Here is a 16369-nt window from a genome sequence, read left to right on the forward strand (position 1 = left end):
ATGTAATAAAATGTAAATTATAAGAAATAAATTAAATATCATTTTGCCATAGAAAATAAGGAAATCGACCATATTAACAATATGGATGATCCTGGAGAACATTATGCTAAGTGAAAAAGTCAGACACAGAAATATAAATACTGAAGACTAATTTATATGTGGAATCTAAGGAAATTAACATGCATAAAAAGAGAGTAGAATGATGGCTGCCAGAGGCTGGGGCTTGGGGAAAATGAGGAGACGTTTAACAAAGGTTAAAAACTCTCAGTTATAAGATGAATAAATTCTAGGTTAATAACACTGTGTCTCATATTGAAATCTGCTAAGAAAGTAAATCTTAAGTATTCTCACTACCCACACAAAATGAAGTAATGAATATATTATTAGCTTGATTGTGGTGATCATTTCACAAGGTATGTGTCATGCCATGAATGTCATAAATGAATACAATTTTTATTTAGCAATTATATCTCAATAAAGCTAGAAAAACTCAAAGGTAAAATTCATCCATCACACATGAAATTGCTTTCTTTCATTATAAATTAAAATTTTACAGTAATCCTTTGTTCAACATAACAAAGACAGGTCTTTTCTACCTGGGTCATCATGGCAGGTCAGTGCTGATGCAGCACCAGGTAAGGCCACTGCTCAATAAATATTTGTAAAGTTGGGTCTGATAAGGAATCTTCTGGCAACTCATTACAATTAGACTAAACACTTACATGTGCTTATTGGGAAGGGCTATGCCTGCATGATGCCTCAACCTGCATATTTCTAGTTATGACCCATAATCCAGGTCACAGTGTAAGGTATCTGAAAAGGCCATCTCTTATTTATCACTCCTCAACCCTCCTGACCTCAGTTCTGACTAAAGTTACTGTCCTATGATAATTTCCATACAAACTTTGACCTGCTTTATGCAAGTGCACCTAGCAGCTTAATTTCAGTCACTCCTCTTACTCTGACCCATTGCTCTGGGCTTCTGTGCCTCTGCTGCCTCCTGGGACACCTGCAAGAGCAAATTGAGCACACAGGCTTCTATACAGAATTGCAGGAGAGTTCTACCCCTTGAATAAGCTATGTTCAGTGAATGATGAATGCAAATGTGTCTCACTTCCAGACCTCAAGGCAACTCAAAGGGTTGTTTCATAATAATATTTCTTATCTAAGCATCAACATCCTTATTAGAGGTCAGCCTTTTATCTCTCCTGGTGTTCACTTTTTGTTTCTTTCACCCCCTCTGGTTCCTTTCATTCTATATCTGTGAATAAACTACATGCACAGTCTCTGGCTCAGGTCCTGCTATGTGGAATATAGATTCTCAGGTCTGATATACACCTCTGAGACTTGCACTGTAATTTTAAAAGATCTGGCGAAGTCCCAAATATCACTAAAATGGCTTCCAAATTCGATCTAATATTATTTTATCATTTTATGTCATTGAAATATCACCAATTTAATTTTATGTATATTATATTAATATATTTATTTGAATTAATGGCCATCGTCTAAAATATATATACCCATAGGAGGGACATACAATTTATTGTTATAGTTAATATGAGAGGAGACAGACAGAAGACAGTGACAGAAACAAATTTAGAATGATGCCAAGACTTACTAAAGGTTCTAGAGAATGGTAAATAATTAACATTATTTATTTGGTGATTAATAAGGGAGGTGTGCCCTATTTTCTTGGGTATATGTTTATTTATTTCCACCTATTTCCTTTAGGGAAGGGAATTCAAAGTGTTGATTGGTCTAATAGGTATAAAAAGTAATATGACTTCTCCCAATTCCTAATAAGAGATCTTTCATAATCTCAGCCTCCAAAAATCTCAAACATCATGACTTCTAATCTTTCCTGTGTCTGTGTATTAATTGCTTGTATTTTTGTTTCTTTAGGAGGAGCATACAATATCTCAGATGCATACCCACCTCTGTGGCAGGAGAGCCCCGGTCAGTTCAGTGATTACAAGATAGAAAATGGAAAGTACATCATTAACTTCTGGCATTACCTTGAGAGAATGGGGACATATAAAATTCTGTTAAGCAAGACAACCAAGTATTTTGCAAGATTTTCACCAGAAAATGAACAAAATATTTTGTGGGGACTGCCTATACATTTTGGATGGCAGTATCATACAGGTAAGAAGGAATCTCTTTCATTTCAATGACCCTTTGATTTAAATTTAAATTAACTAGGAGGTAATACCTTACAAATAACACAACATTTTTGAAAATTGATTATATTTTCTCTTTCCCTTCAAACTCCAACTAATCTCTTTCTCAGCCATTCTATTTCCCACTCCTTTCCTATTTTCTCCCCATAAGTGTTGTCTTATCAAACATTTATGGAATAATACTTGTATGGTCTTTTTACCCATCAATGTCCAATAGATCTGTGTGCAATGATGAAAATCTATATTTCTATATCTAGTACAGGAACAGAAGCCATCCTGTAATCACTTGTCCCTTGAATATTGACTACTTCAAATGACTGATGCTTCCACAAAACCAAATTCTTACTTTTTCTTAATTTCAATATTAGTAGCCACAATGGCTAGTGGTCACCACATTCTCTGAGACACAGCATACTAGACACGATTCGTTTAATATCAACAGCCATTTATTGAGGTGCTGCTAGGAATCAAGACTAGGTCTAAGAACTGATGGATGATATTCATTAAATACAAAAGAGTGTATTATCTACAATTCAAGTAATCATATAGACTTGAGTGACAAAGGAGAAAAAACCTGTTAGGAAACCTTTCTCTCATGTGTTCTTTCCAGGAAAATAGTGTCTACACTAAGGAATGAAAGTAGATTTTTGGTTTTGGACCAAAAATATCCTAAATCCCAAGCTATCTTGTTCTGGCTAACAATGGCATACAAGAAATAAGGAACTTTCACTATCAGCTTCTAGAAAATAGTATTGGAAGAAAGTAATTAATGAGGCAATGCAGTGGTGGGAAAGATAGGCTTGTAAGATCTGATCTATGATGATATCCTCAGCTGACATCACAACCAAGGTTGTCAGAAGGATCTTCTTACACTCAGTATAATTCCTATTCTTAGGTTGTTCTTGGCCTGGAGAAGAGGAATAACTGATCCCCTGAGACAAGGTTCTGGGGGAAATCAAACATAAGGTCCACTTAAACTATAACCAGCTCCCCTGACGAGCACGTAAAGCCACTATTAGCACAATTTTCTATCCTGGGTCCAGTCATGAACCAAAGACAAGGTAGAATATTAAACTGGATGCCTCTCAAATTTTCATTTTCATTTAAGGACACAATAAATGGAATTCTATTTTATTAAATGACTGACTTTACTTAGTATTTCATTGAATTGTAAATATACCACATGGTCCAACTAGAGAAAATCAAAACGAGCTTAAAAATAATGAAAGTAGTCTATAAAAGTATTTCACCAATGGCATACTAAATCTAAAACCACTGTAAACATAAGAGCAGCTCAGGAAACACAAGAGACAACCATGGGTTAAATTTATACAAAAAGTAGGACCAAAGAAGTTGGTAGAGGCATTACTAGAATATAATTGCTAAGAAACAAATTTAAAAGATGGTAATAATATAGGTTGTATTGGGTGGAAGACTACTACATATTTGGGATAGTTGGATTATGAAAAAAAAAATAGCGGAAGATAAATTTAAGAAGATCTATATGGACTCAGCTAAGAAATATGTTAGGACTCAGACTGAGGAGTCTTGAATAAGCCCTTAAGTGAGAATATGGTGCAATTTAGTAATAAGGACCTAATGCTTGCACAAAACTTAAGCACTTTAAGTGTTTGTTGCTTGCTTGCCTAGCAGAATTTCTTTAAAAAAAAAAAACTTTATAATATATAAGAAGTTTATAATAAAGCACACATTAAGAATGTATTATTTGATAAGTTTAATATGCATATATAGCCTTGACCCCATAATCACAGATGATAAATAAAATGCATCATTCTAAAAATTTTCTTTTTCCCTTTGTATGCTCACCTTCAGGAACTTCACTGTCCACTGTGTTCACTCCATCCTTAACCTCCTGCTCCCCCAATTCCTTGCCCACTACACTTTCCAGCTTCACAAGCTACTGATCTACTTTACATCTCTACAGATGAGATAGCATGATCTAGAATTTTCATAAAAATAGTTGTGTACTCTGGTTTTTTGTTTGCTTTTGTTTTGGGTTTTTTTTTTGTTTTTTGTTTTTTTTTGGTCTGGTTAATCTCATCATAATTGTTTGGAGATTCATCCATCTAGTTACTTATGTCAATAGTCATTCATTTTTCTTTTTTTTTTTTAAAGATTTATATATTTATTTATACAAGCACTGGGTACAGTCAGAAGCATGGGAGGGTGAGAGAATTCACCAGAGCCAGAGCAGGGAGCAGAGCAGGCAGAAGGACCGAAGTACACTGCTGAGGGGAGCAGCGGGCATGGCAGGAGAGGTCTGTGCACCATGTGGGACCCTTGCCTGGCGGCCGGTGATTGAACCAGCGCTGCAGAGGCTGCGGGAGGCTTCGCAGCCCAGCGCTCAACTGCTGCGCCACCAGGGGTGGCCCCCCATTTTTATTTCTTAAAAGAAGATTTAATGGGAAAAATGTTAGCATTGGGAAGAGAATGTTGGGACTTGAAGCTGGATAAAGAAGAGATGAAAAGAAAGTTGTGGCCAGTGGAGAAGATTTTTATTTTTTTTTTTAAAGATTAGAGAAGATATTTACAGTACTTTTTTATGCCTTCCCTTAAAGGACTAACAACATGATTAGAGGGAAAATAAGAAATTACATAGCCAGAGGATAATAAATGGCAAAAGCCTACAATACTGAATAAAAGTGAGTATTGTATGCTGGAAAAACCTGGAAATAGAGTAATATATGGAGTGAATCTTGAAAAAAATGAAAGATAGAATGCTAAAATTTTAAAAGTAATCATGAAGAAAGAAATAGAATGAGTTAAAGACAGTTTTGAGTAAGCATTGCATATGTGAGAGAAAAGAGAAAGAGAAAGGGTGAGTTTTGGAGTACAAAGTTACATAACTTGTGCTAGGGAAATAATATAATTGGAAAATAAGGTAAGTTTATGGCAGAAATTTGTCTTTGCATAGTAACAAATACAGCATCTAGTACACTTTTGGTCTTAAAACATTGGCATAACAAAATACAGCTTTTGGTCATTTATTGAGAATAATGTATTTCTTGTCATAGGAAAGCAAGTACAATGTTCTTCAGAGGTTAGCACAACAGGACTTAGACACAGTTCGACTATAGAAAAGGGGGGACAGTTAAGCATGCCAAAGAGTGGTAAACCTTCTCTGACATGAAACAGGAGGTTGATGAAGCAGCATCCCTGCCTGTCAAGGCCAAGTGTTGTCTTAGGCAGACTCAGTTGGAAAGAGCATTAATCACCAATAAAGGAGTTCTGTGGCTATTTAACAAAAATGGAACTGAAACATTCTGAGGAATCAGAGTAGAAGATTAGGAAGTCACCACATAAGGGAATCCTTAGGTTAGCATCATGGATAAACTTCTTCAGAGACTGAGGAGGTTTATAAGAAGAGAAAGTCTAGAAAATTCATAACAACTCCCAAATGAGATAAAACCCCAAAACCAAGAGAAGAATGTTTCACACATTTGAATATTATTCTATTTCAAATGAGGAATAGTAATTTTGAGAACTCTCCATGAACTAACAGACTACTCAGAAATGTGTTCTTGTCCACTTTAGGTGAAGCATGTCCAAAAGCGTTAAATGAAAAACTAGGATAGAAAGTAAAATAGAAACAAAATAGATTCATGAGAAGCATGCGTAGAACTGGTGGGAAGAAAGGACATAGAAAATATTGTGAACAGGGGCCTCCCTGGTGGCGCAAGGGGTTAAGATGCAACCTATGAAGCTGGCCACAGCCTCTGCAGCAAGAGTTCGATCCCCAGCTGGCCAGGAAGCTACCCACATGGTGCGCAGACCTCTCCTGACTCACCCGCTGCTCCCCTCAGCAGTGTACTTCGGTCAATCTGCCTGTTCTCTTCCCCCACTCTGTCTCTGGTGAATCCTCTCATGCCCCGCCCCTCACCTCTGGCCTGTACCCCAACTCTTGTATGCATAAATAAATAATCTTAAAAAAGAAAATACTGTGAACAGGAAAGAGAAGGAAGAAAGTGTAAATGTTACTGGAGAAGATTTACTTGGAGAAAAAAAGGGGATGTTCCCAATAAATGAGTAAAACCTGAACATGAGAGAGGTCAAAGTAATACTGAAGGTCAAACCACTGGGGGGAAATGAAGGTAAAAGAAAGTTAGCAGGAGCACAGGAAATAAATTAGATGTGGAGATGGTTGAAAAGGGGAAAGAGATGTTCATAGAATCAGAGACAGAGGAAATGATATACAGGGATATATTTAAAAGGTAGAACAGATGAGAATTCAAGTGTGAAAGAAGCAGAAAGAGAAGATTTGAAAGAACTGGAAAGGATTACGCTCAGTGAAATAAGTCAGAAGGAGAAAGACAAATACCAGATAGTGTCACTTATAAGTGGAATATAGAGAAACTAGACAAAGGGTCAGATAAAGCCAAACTCAAAAATTAGCTTTGAAAGCTGGCTCTAGAACTGAGGCATAAGGGGTAATCGGAGAGCATGAGAGGCAAAACAAAACAGGGAGAAGCACTAGAGAAGTACATGTGCTCGTGGGAGTACCATAGAGCTTCACAAGAAAGGGGAATCCTAAACTTCCAAATACAAACAAAAAAGTAAAAAAAAAAAAAGAAAATAGGAGATAAAAGAACTTGATATAAAGAAAAAGTGAAAAAATTGAATAATGACTAATATTTTTTAGCACATGTCCTGAGCACTTTTTATGTCCTTTTTTCATTTAATATCCCCAAACCTCGATAAGGTAATTATTGTTAGTTTCTATAGTACATAGATTAAAAAAATGAAGTTTATTATAGTTATTTGCCCAGGATTAAATAGTGGTGAAGCAAAGGAAAAGGATTTGGTTTTAGGCCAACAGTCTAGAGCTTGCTTCACACACATAAATATTGACTCTAATATTGAATGCAAAGAGTTGAAGAGTTAGGTGAGTAGAAGAAATACAAATTACAGATGTTTAAAAAAAAATGTCTGGGGCCTCCCCAGTGGAACAGCAGGTTGAGCGCAGCGCTGTGAAGCTGTCTGCAGCCTCTGCAGCGCGGGTTCAATTCCCGGCCGGCCATGGAGATACCCACATGGTGCGGCAGACCTCTCCTGTCTTACCTGCTGCTCCCCTCAGTAGTGCTTTTGGTCAGTCTGCCTGTTGTGCTCCCCGATCTTTCTCTGGTGAATTCTCTCACCCTCCTGTGCCTCTGGCCTCTACCCCTGCTATTGTATAAATAAAAATAAATTTAAAAAAAAAAGTCTATGAGAGCACAGGAGCATGCCAGCATGGGGATGCAGAGACTTACTGCACGGATGCTAACGAGAAGGAAAGAATATGAATGGGAGAGAAACAAAGCAAAAAGCCACAGAGGAATGCCAGTGGGGGAAATGCTGTCACAATTCTTTCAGTGAATAAATGTTTTGTACCTTCCTGTAAATATAATGGATCTTGCTAAATATTTTTATTTTTTCTACTTCATTAACCCATGTCTGGGTGTCCCTTTTAGGCAGATTAGCTGATCCCACCCAAAAAACAGACTGTGGCTACACTTCTGGGGCTCATCTGTGCATCTCCGTGGACAGTTGGTGGGCTGGTAAGTTAAATGTAACAATCAGAACTCAAGTTGATGACCTTTCTATAAAGAATCCATATGACCTATAATCTCAATTAGAACAAAAATAAGTGCCAACATAACTGGTTTTATTACAAGAATCTGCTTGATTCAAATCTTCTGAATGTTTTGAAATGGGTTTTTAGCTAGATATTTAAAATGTTCCTTATTAGTTTATCTGATTATAAAAATAAATAGAAGAATTTATGATCTCTTATCAAATAAAGCTTTGTCAACAAGAAAATATGTATATATTAGCAAATGTTTAAAATAGATCGGGTTATCAAATTGAGGATATATTAAAAAAATATAGTGTTCTATAGATGTTTCTATTTTTTATTTGTTATCTATTGTACTTTAGAATCTATTCTTTTAATTCCAGTGCAGCTATTATCCATGATTTAAAATAATAAATCTACAACATAAATCTATTCTGTTTTGTGAAGGTAAAGTTTTAAAGAGAAACATATTTGAGTTGCCTGTGTCAGAAAAGGAAATTTTCTGATGGTCTCTGAAAAACCCAGAACTGCTAGTTAAATCTTACCACTTTTCTAGCTCTAAGAGTTTACTTTTTAAAAAATTTTATTTTATAGATCTTTTACATCATTTTTCATTTTTGCACAATGTATGCATTTTCATCTTGGTTATAGTCCCCATACAATTCCCACCCCCCTTGTTTTGATCCTACTCCCCCCTCCCCCCACCCCCTGTAGTGTGTCTCTGGTTTATAGTTGCTTGTTGATTTTGATTTTTACTTTATTATAACTAGTCTTTTCCCTGGTCCCTTATTTAGGTTTTCTAAGTTCCTGCTATGAATGAGACCATCTGGTATTTTTTTTTTCCTGGCTTATTTCGCTGAGCATGATCCCCTCCAGCTCCATCCATGTTGCTGCAAATTGCATGAGTTTATCTTTTTTGATAGCTGAGTAATATTCCATTGTGTATATGTACCACATCTTCTTGATCCAGTCATCTATTTTGGGGCATTTGGGTTGTTTCCATAGCTTGCCTGTTGTAAATAGTGCTGCTATAAACATATGGGTGCAGGTGCCCTTTTGTTTTGTTTTTTTTTCATTGCTTTTTTTTTTCTTTTTTTTTTTTATAGGATCAAATTATTTTATTTTTTTTTATTTTTATTTTTTTTTTATAAATTTTATTGTTATATTCCCCATACAATTGCAGCCCCCCATTCTGACCCCAATCCCTCCCCTCCCGCCCCCGCCCCCCTAAAAGTGTCTCTGGTTCATAGTTTTTTGTTGATTTTGATTTTCACTTTCTTATAGTTATTCATTTTCCTGGTCCCTTATTTAAGTTTTCTAGATTCCTGCTATGAGTGAGACCATCCGGTATTTTTCTTTTTCTTTTTGGCTTATTTCGCTGAGCATGATCCCTTCCAGCGCCATCCATGTTGCAGCAAATTGCATGTGTTTATCTTTTTTGAATGCTGAGTAATATTCCATGGTATATATGTACCACATCTTCTTGATCCAGTCATCTATTTTTGGGCATTTGGGTTGTTTCCAAAGCTTAGCTATTGTAAACAGTGCTGCTATAAACATAGGGGTGCAGGTGTTCTTTGGAATTGATGTTTCTGTGTCCTTTGGGTAAATACCTAGGAGTGGAATTGCTGGGTCATATGGAAGCTCTATGTTTAGTAGGTCCAGAAATCTCCACACAGCTTTCCACAGTGGTTGGACCAGTTTGCACTCCCACCAACAGTGCAGAAGAGTTCCTTTTTCTCCACACCCTCGCCAACATTTGTTGTTGCTAGTTTTTTTAATATGTGCCATTCTCACTGGTATAAGATGGTATCTCATGGTAGTTTTGATTTGCATTTCCCTGATGACAAGTGATGTTGAACATTTTTTCATATGCCTGTTGGCCATTTGCATTTCCTCTTCAGAGAAGTTTCTTTTAAGCTCTTCTGCCCATTTTTTGACTGGATTATTTTCTTTGTTGTTGTTGAGTCTCATCAGCTCTTTGCAGATTTTTGTGATCAGTCCTTTATCATTAGTGTTGGGTGCAAAAATGTTCTCCCAGTTGGTGGGGTTTCTCTTTGTTTTTGTTATTGTCTCTTTTGCTGTGCAAAAGCTCTTTAATTTGATGTAGTCCCAGCTGTTTATCTTTGCCTTCACTATCACTGCTTTGGGTGATGTGTCTGTAAAGATGTCTTTGATGTGCAAATCACGTAGTGTTTCGCCTATATTTCCTTCTATATATTTTATGGTTTCAGGTCTTATGTCTAGTTCTTTAATCCATTTTGAGTTGATTTTTGTGTATGGTGTGACGTGGTGGTCAAGCTTCATTCTTTTGCATGTAGCGACCCAGTTTTCCCAGCACCATTTATTGAACAAACTTTCTTTGCTCCAATGCATATTCTTTGCTCCTTTGTCAAAGATTAGTTGACCATAAATCTGTGGGTTTATTTCTGGATTTTCTATTCGATTCCATTGGTCTGTATGTCTGTTCTTGTTCCAATACCATGCAGTTTTGATGATTATGGCTTTGTAGTAGAGTTTGAAGTCTGGGAGTCTGATGCCTCCATTCCCTTCTTTTTTTTTCAGGAGAGCTTTGGCTATTCGGGGTTTTTTTGTGATTCCATATGAATTTCATCAATAATTGTTCTATTTCTTTGAAGAATGACATTGAAATTTTGATTGGAATAGCATTGAATCTGTATATTGCTTTTGGAAGGATGGCCATTTTAATAATGTTTATTCTTCCAATCCATGAGCAGGGGATGTCTCTCCATTTCTTTGTGTCTTCTTCTATTTCTTTTAACAGTGTTTTATAGTTTTCTTTGTATAGGTCCTTTACCTCTTTTGTTAGATTTATTCCCAAATATTTGATTTTTTTTGTTTCAATAACAAAAGGGATGGTCTTTTTGATTTCTTCTTCTTCAGATTTATTGTTTGTGTATAGGAAGGCTACTGACTTTTGCATGTTGATTTTGTATCCTGCCACTTTACTGAACTGATTGATGAGTTGAATTAGCTTTTCTGTGGAGTTTTTGGGGTTCTCTATGTATAATATCATATCGTCTGCAAATAGTGATAGTTTGACTTCTTCTTTTCCTATTTGGATTCCTTGGATGTCTTTCTCTTGTCTTATTGCCCTGGCTAGGACTTCCAGTATTATATTGAAAAGCAATGGTGAGAGTGGACATCCTTGTCTTGTTCCAGATCTTAATGGAATTGCTTTCAGCTTTTCACCATTGAGAATGATACTGACTGTTGGCTTGTCATAGATGGCCTTTATGATGTTGAGGTATGTTCCTTGTATCCCAAGAATTTCAAGGGCTTTTATCATGAATGGGTGTTGCACTTTGTCGAAAGCTTTCTCAGCATCTATTGATATTATCATATGGTTTTTATATTTCTTTTTGTTGATGTGTTGGATAACGTTGATTGATTTTCGGATGTTAAACCATCCTTGTGCCCCTGGAATGAATCCAACTTGGTCGTGGTGAATTATCTTATGGATACATTGTTGGATTCTGATAGCTAAAATTTTATTGAGGATTTTTGCATCAGTGTTCATTAGGGAGATTGGCCTGTAGTTTTCCTTTTTTGTGTTGTCCTTGTTCAGTTTTGGTATTAGTGTAATGTTGGCTTCATAGAACGTGTTTGGTATTGTCCCTTCCTTCTCAATTTTTTGGAAGAGTTTGTGAAGGATAGGCACTAATTCGTCTCTGAATGTTTGGTAGAATTCATTTGTAAATCCATCAGGTCCTGGGCTTTTGTTTTTGGGGAGGTTTTTGATTACCATTTCAATTTCGCTAATTGTAATTGGTCTGTTTAGGTGTTCTATTTCTTCTTTATCTAGCTTTGGGTGATTGTAGAGTTGTAGGAATTTGTCCATCTCCTCTAGATTGTTAAACTTGTTTCCATATAACTGTTCATAGTAGTTACTGATTATTCTTTTGATTTCTGCTGTGTCCGTTGTGATTTCTCCTCTTTCATTGATGATCCTGTTTATTTGTGTTTTCTCCCTTTTTTCCTTTGTGAGCCTGGCTAGGGGTTTGTCTATTTTATTGATTTTTTCAAAGAACCAGCTCTTGGTTTCATTGATCTTTTGGATTGTTTTTTTAGTTTCAATTTCATTTATTTCTGCTTTGGTTTTTATTATTTCTTTTCTTCTACTGGTTTTGGGGTTTTCTTGTTGTTCTTTTTCTAGATCTTTGAGCTTCGAGATTAGGTTGTTTCTTTGCGTTCTTTCTTGTTTCTTGATGTGAGCTTCTATTGCTATATATTTTCCTCTTATTACTGCTTTTGCTGCATCCCATACATTTAGGATATTGGTGTCCTCCTTGTCGTTCAATTCAAAAATTTTTTTAATTTCTTCTTTGATCTCCTCATTAGTCCAATGGTCTTCCAGTAGTGTGGTTTTTAATCTCCATGAGGTAGGAAAGTTCCTTGCCTTCTTTTTATGGTTTATTTCTAGTTTGATGCCTTCATGGTCAGAAAAGATGGTTGATATGATTTCAATCTTGGTGTATCTGTTGATGTTTGTCTTGTGCCCCAGTATGTGATTGATCCTGGAGAATGATCCGTGTGCGCTTGAGAAAAATGTGTACTCCGTTTTTTTGGGGTTTAGTGTTCTATAGATGTCTGTTAAGCCCAATTGCTCTAGGTCTTTATTTAGAGCTTTGGTTTCTTTACTTATTTTTTGTCTTGTTGATCTATCCATTGTTGATAGTGGTGTGTTGAAGTCTCCCACTACGTATGTGTTTTCTCTGATGTCTGTTTTCAGAGAGGACAACAGTTGTCTGATATATTTTGGTGCTCCTTCGTTTGGTGAGTATATGTTAATGAGTGTTATTTCTTCTTGAAGTATTGTCCCCTTGATCATAATGTAGTGACCATTGGGGTCTCTTTTTATCTTTTTGAGTTTGAAATCTGTTTTATCTGATATAAGTATAGCTGTTCCTGCTTTCTTTTTTGGTCCATTTGCTTGTAGGATTGTTTTCCATCCTTTAACTTTGAGCCTATTTTTATCTTTTGTAGCTAAATGTGTTTCCTGGAGACAGCAAAAGGTTGGGTTTTGTTTCTTAATCCAGGCTGCAACTCTGTGTCTTTTTATTGAAGAGTTTAGTCCATTTACATTTAGAGTTAATATTGATATGTTAACATCTGTATTTGCCATTGTGTTTGTCTTTCCTTTGATTTTATTTATTTATTCTTTTAATAACTTTTTTTTTTTTTTTGGCCTTCTTTCATTGTTATTCGTCGCTCTGAGGTTCTGGCTTTAGGACTCCTTGTAGTATTTTTTGGAGTGGGGGTTTAGTTGCAATGAAATTCCGGAGTTTCTGTTTGTCTGGGAAGGTCCATATTCTTTCTTCAAAGAGGAAGGAGAGCTTTGCGGGATAGAGTATTCTTGGTTGGCATCTGTTTTCTTGGAGTCTGTTGACTATGTCCCTCCACTCTCTCCTTGCCCGTAGTGTTTCTTCGGAGAAGTCTGATGTCAGCCTGATTGGTTTTCCTTTGAATGTTATCTGTTTCTTCCCTCTTGCCAGCTTCATTATTTTTTCCTTGTCCTGGATTCTTGGGAGCTTTACTATTATGTGTCTTGCTGTATTTTTCCTTTCGTCGTGGAAGTTTGGTGTTCTTCTTGCTTCTTGTATATCAATTTTCAGCTGCAGGTGCCCTTTTGAATTAATGTTTCTGTGTCCTTCGGGTAAGTATCTAGGAGTGGAATTTCTGAATCATATGGAAGCTCCATCTTTAGCAGATTGAGGAATCTCCAGACAGCTCTCCATAGTGGTTGGACCAGTTTGCACTCCCACCAGCAGTGCAGGAGAGTTCTTTTTTCTCCACACCCTATAAATTTACTTTTATAATAGATTTCTTTAATTCAAAATAAAACCACTTTCAAATGTTAACATTTATAATAATTCTTTTGTTTATACAGCCTTTAATTATTATTTCTCTGCAATGCCCTTCCTTGCTGCAATTGATTCTGGCATAATGGGGATATCATCAGACAATGTCACATTTCTGCCACCATCTAAGGATCAAATGAATTTCTGTTATAATATTTCTAGCTGTCGTTCATCTTTTCCAGAAGCAATGAAAAAGTGGAATGAATTTTATCAGGTTATGATTTTTAGTGTTTTAATTTATGCTTCCAAGAGCAACCAGATAACTCTTCAATTATTTAACGTAGGATATTTGATGCATTGAACAATATGGACCTAAAAAATAAAGTTCCTAATATGAAAATGTTTATGATGACAGCAATATTAGTAGAAGCAGATTATAGCATGACATCTTTCTTATTACCAGTACAGTATTATGGTTGCCCTATCCACTCTTCTGGCACCACATAAATTACATGCTGTTATGTGAGCCCAAAGAAATTATCAATTAATAGTGCATAAAGTGTCCAAGTTCATCATAATTTCAGATAAACTAAGCAATCATCTGTTCAGAAATACAATTACAGAATAAGTTGTGCTGAAATTGATCAAGTTATTTCAATTCTCTTGATAAATAATAACATGAATTGACTAAAATAATTATTTAACAATGAGTATCAGATTTTGGTGTTGCAAGTAAAGTGTCATGGCTGAGAGTACATGACCAAAGATCAAATTTCCTTTTAGAAAAATTGTTCATTATATTGCATATGACTAAATAAAATGCATTTATACCTCTTATTCTTCCTATTTCTGACTTTTTAAATATTTTTTGGAAATTTCATTGCATATCAGGGGATAGTCAAATGAATAAAATATTAAAGATTGGGTTCTGAATAGTATAAAATTTTGAACATTTCAAAAATATGTGATTTATTCTTCCCATATGGATTCAGCATTACTAGTAATTAACATAATATTAACCTTTTTAGGGAGTGTTAAGCATCAAATTATTTAAACCTTAATTCTTAGAAAAATGGTCTCCTCTCCTCTCATTTAGAATGAGAGGAGAGGTATTTGTGACTATAATAGATTTTTGAATATAATAGTATTTGTGAATATAATAGTATTTGTGATATATAGTATTTGTGAATATAATAGATTTTTAAGATAGGAGATTGTTTGCCTCAATATTGCCATTTTTCTTCTTGGATAGCATGTTCAGTCACATTCTAGTAGCTTTGAAGACCTGTTGAAGTACCTATGGGCTGCACATGTCTCATCCTCGCAGGCTGCTCATAAAAATTTTGACAATAGGTAAGAATGGATCTAAAGTTATTTTGTTTTAATATGGTATCAATCTTTACATCTTTCACTGTCCCTTGAAGTCTTTTTCAATTTACTAATATGTGAACCATGAGGGAATGCTATGATAAAGAGAAAACTGACAGGAAAATAGGAAACATAACAAAATAAAAAAATAATAAAACAAAACCAGTACAGAAAAGTTTTAAAAGTCTGTTTAAACACAAACTGGTGTCCATAGACCAAATTGGCAAGTAGCTATAGGATCTCTGCATCATTTTGATCAAAGAAAGTAACTTGTTTAGCAATTTATTTGGAAGGAAATATACAACCATCTTGGCTAGCAAGCAAGAGAGTTAAAGTAATGTCAAAATTCTCCCTCCATTTTATAGCAAGTGAGTTTAAATGAAACAGTATGTGAAGTGAATGACGTTATTAGAGGTGGTGTGTGCCACCCAGAATAAGAAATGGAGGATAGCAAGAAGGAAAGAAAGGGGGTTAAAAGCATATGTAAACACAGGCACACGTGATTGAGGACTTACTACTAACCACCTACATTTATCTTTCCCACTGACCTCACATACTATTAAGATAAACAAATCAGAGACAAGAGACTCTATGTATAGTTTATTTCTTAGTGTTGCTTCAAGAGTTGATTTTACCTTGATCAACAAGAGTTCATTCTCTTTGCAAGTCCAGCAGAATAATTAGGATTATAATCATCATAAAATCTTCTTGCTATGACTCAGTTCCTCAACTTATTTCTGATGACTACCAAGGAGGGGTGAGGTTATCCGTCAAGGAAGTAGAGAGAGGGTTATTGACATCAAACTTGAAATCAAGTCATTATAGTTTATAAAAAATAGTTTATAAAATAATAATTTTATTAGTAGCTTTTCCCCAAGCACATGGAAAACTACATTTCTCTAGAAAATAACATTTCCATAGTAATTTCAAAGGGTGATAGGATCAGCACTCAATATCTGAATTAAAATGACAAAATTGAATTTATTTCAACTCTAGGAAGGGAGAGCTAAGTTGGTCAGACACAGTGTCACTGACACAGTCACAGCATTAAGGGATCAGTGGATTTTCAGGCATAGGTGGATTGGGTCAATAGTATGAGAAAGTCACTCAGGTAAGACAGTTGTCGATTGGCATTAGAAGTATATTTATGTAGACAGTTTGTTCCGATGGGCTGACTTCAGATATGAGATATGACTGATTGGATGCTTACAAAAACATATCTACTGAGGTAAATTTTGATGAATGATTGAAGAGTTCTAAAAATGGTATGGTGGCCACATGTTGTGTCTACAGGACATTTGCCTTTTCTAGGGATAAGAGAGTCAGATTTTATCAAAATCAACAAGTAACTATAAACCAGAGACACACTATGGGGGTGGGGGAGGGGTGTGGAGAGGAAGGATTAGAGTCAAATAAGGGGGGGT

General features: G+C 35.6%; 1 protein-coding gene across 1 annotated transcript in view; it reads left to right on the forward strand.

Annotated features, from left to right (window-relative positions):
- Positions 1 to 1847: 1847 nt before the first annotated feature.
- LOC311186905 (protein LEG1 homolog) overlaps positions 1848 to 16369 on the forward strand; it is a gene marked incomplete at both ends in the record, with an annotated part of 51672 nt that continues 37150 nt past the window's right edge. The window contains 4 exons of the mRNA XM_084258115.1: positions 1848 to 2148; positions 7652 to 7738; positions 13667 to 13851; positions 14830 to 14930. Coding sequence (XP_084114241.1) covers positions 1848 to 2148; positions 7652 to 7738; positions 13667 to 13851; positions 14830 to 14930 — 674 coding nt within the window. The remainder of the gene's footprint in view (positions 2149 to 7651; positions 7739 to 13666; positions 13852 to 14829; positions 14931 to 16369) is intronic.

This window comes from Talpa europaea (assembly GCF_964194135.1).
Source record: "Talpa europaea genome assembly, chromosome: 2".
Classification (NCBI taxonomy): domain Eukaryota; kingdom Metazoa; phylum Chordata; class Mammalia; order Eulipotyphla; family Talpidae; genus Talpa; species Talpa europaea.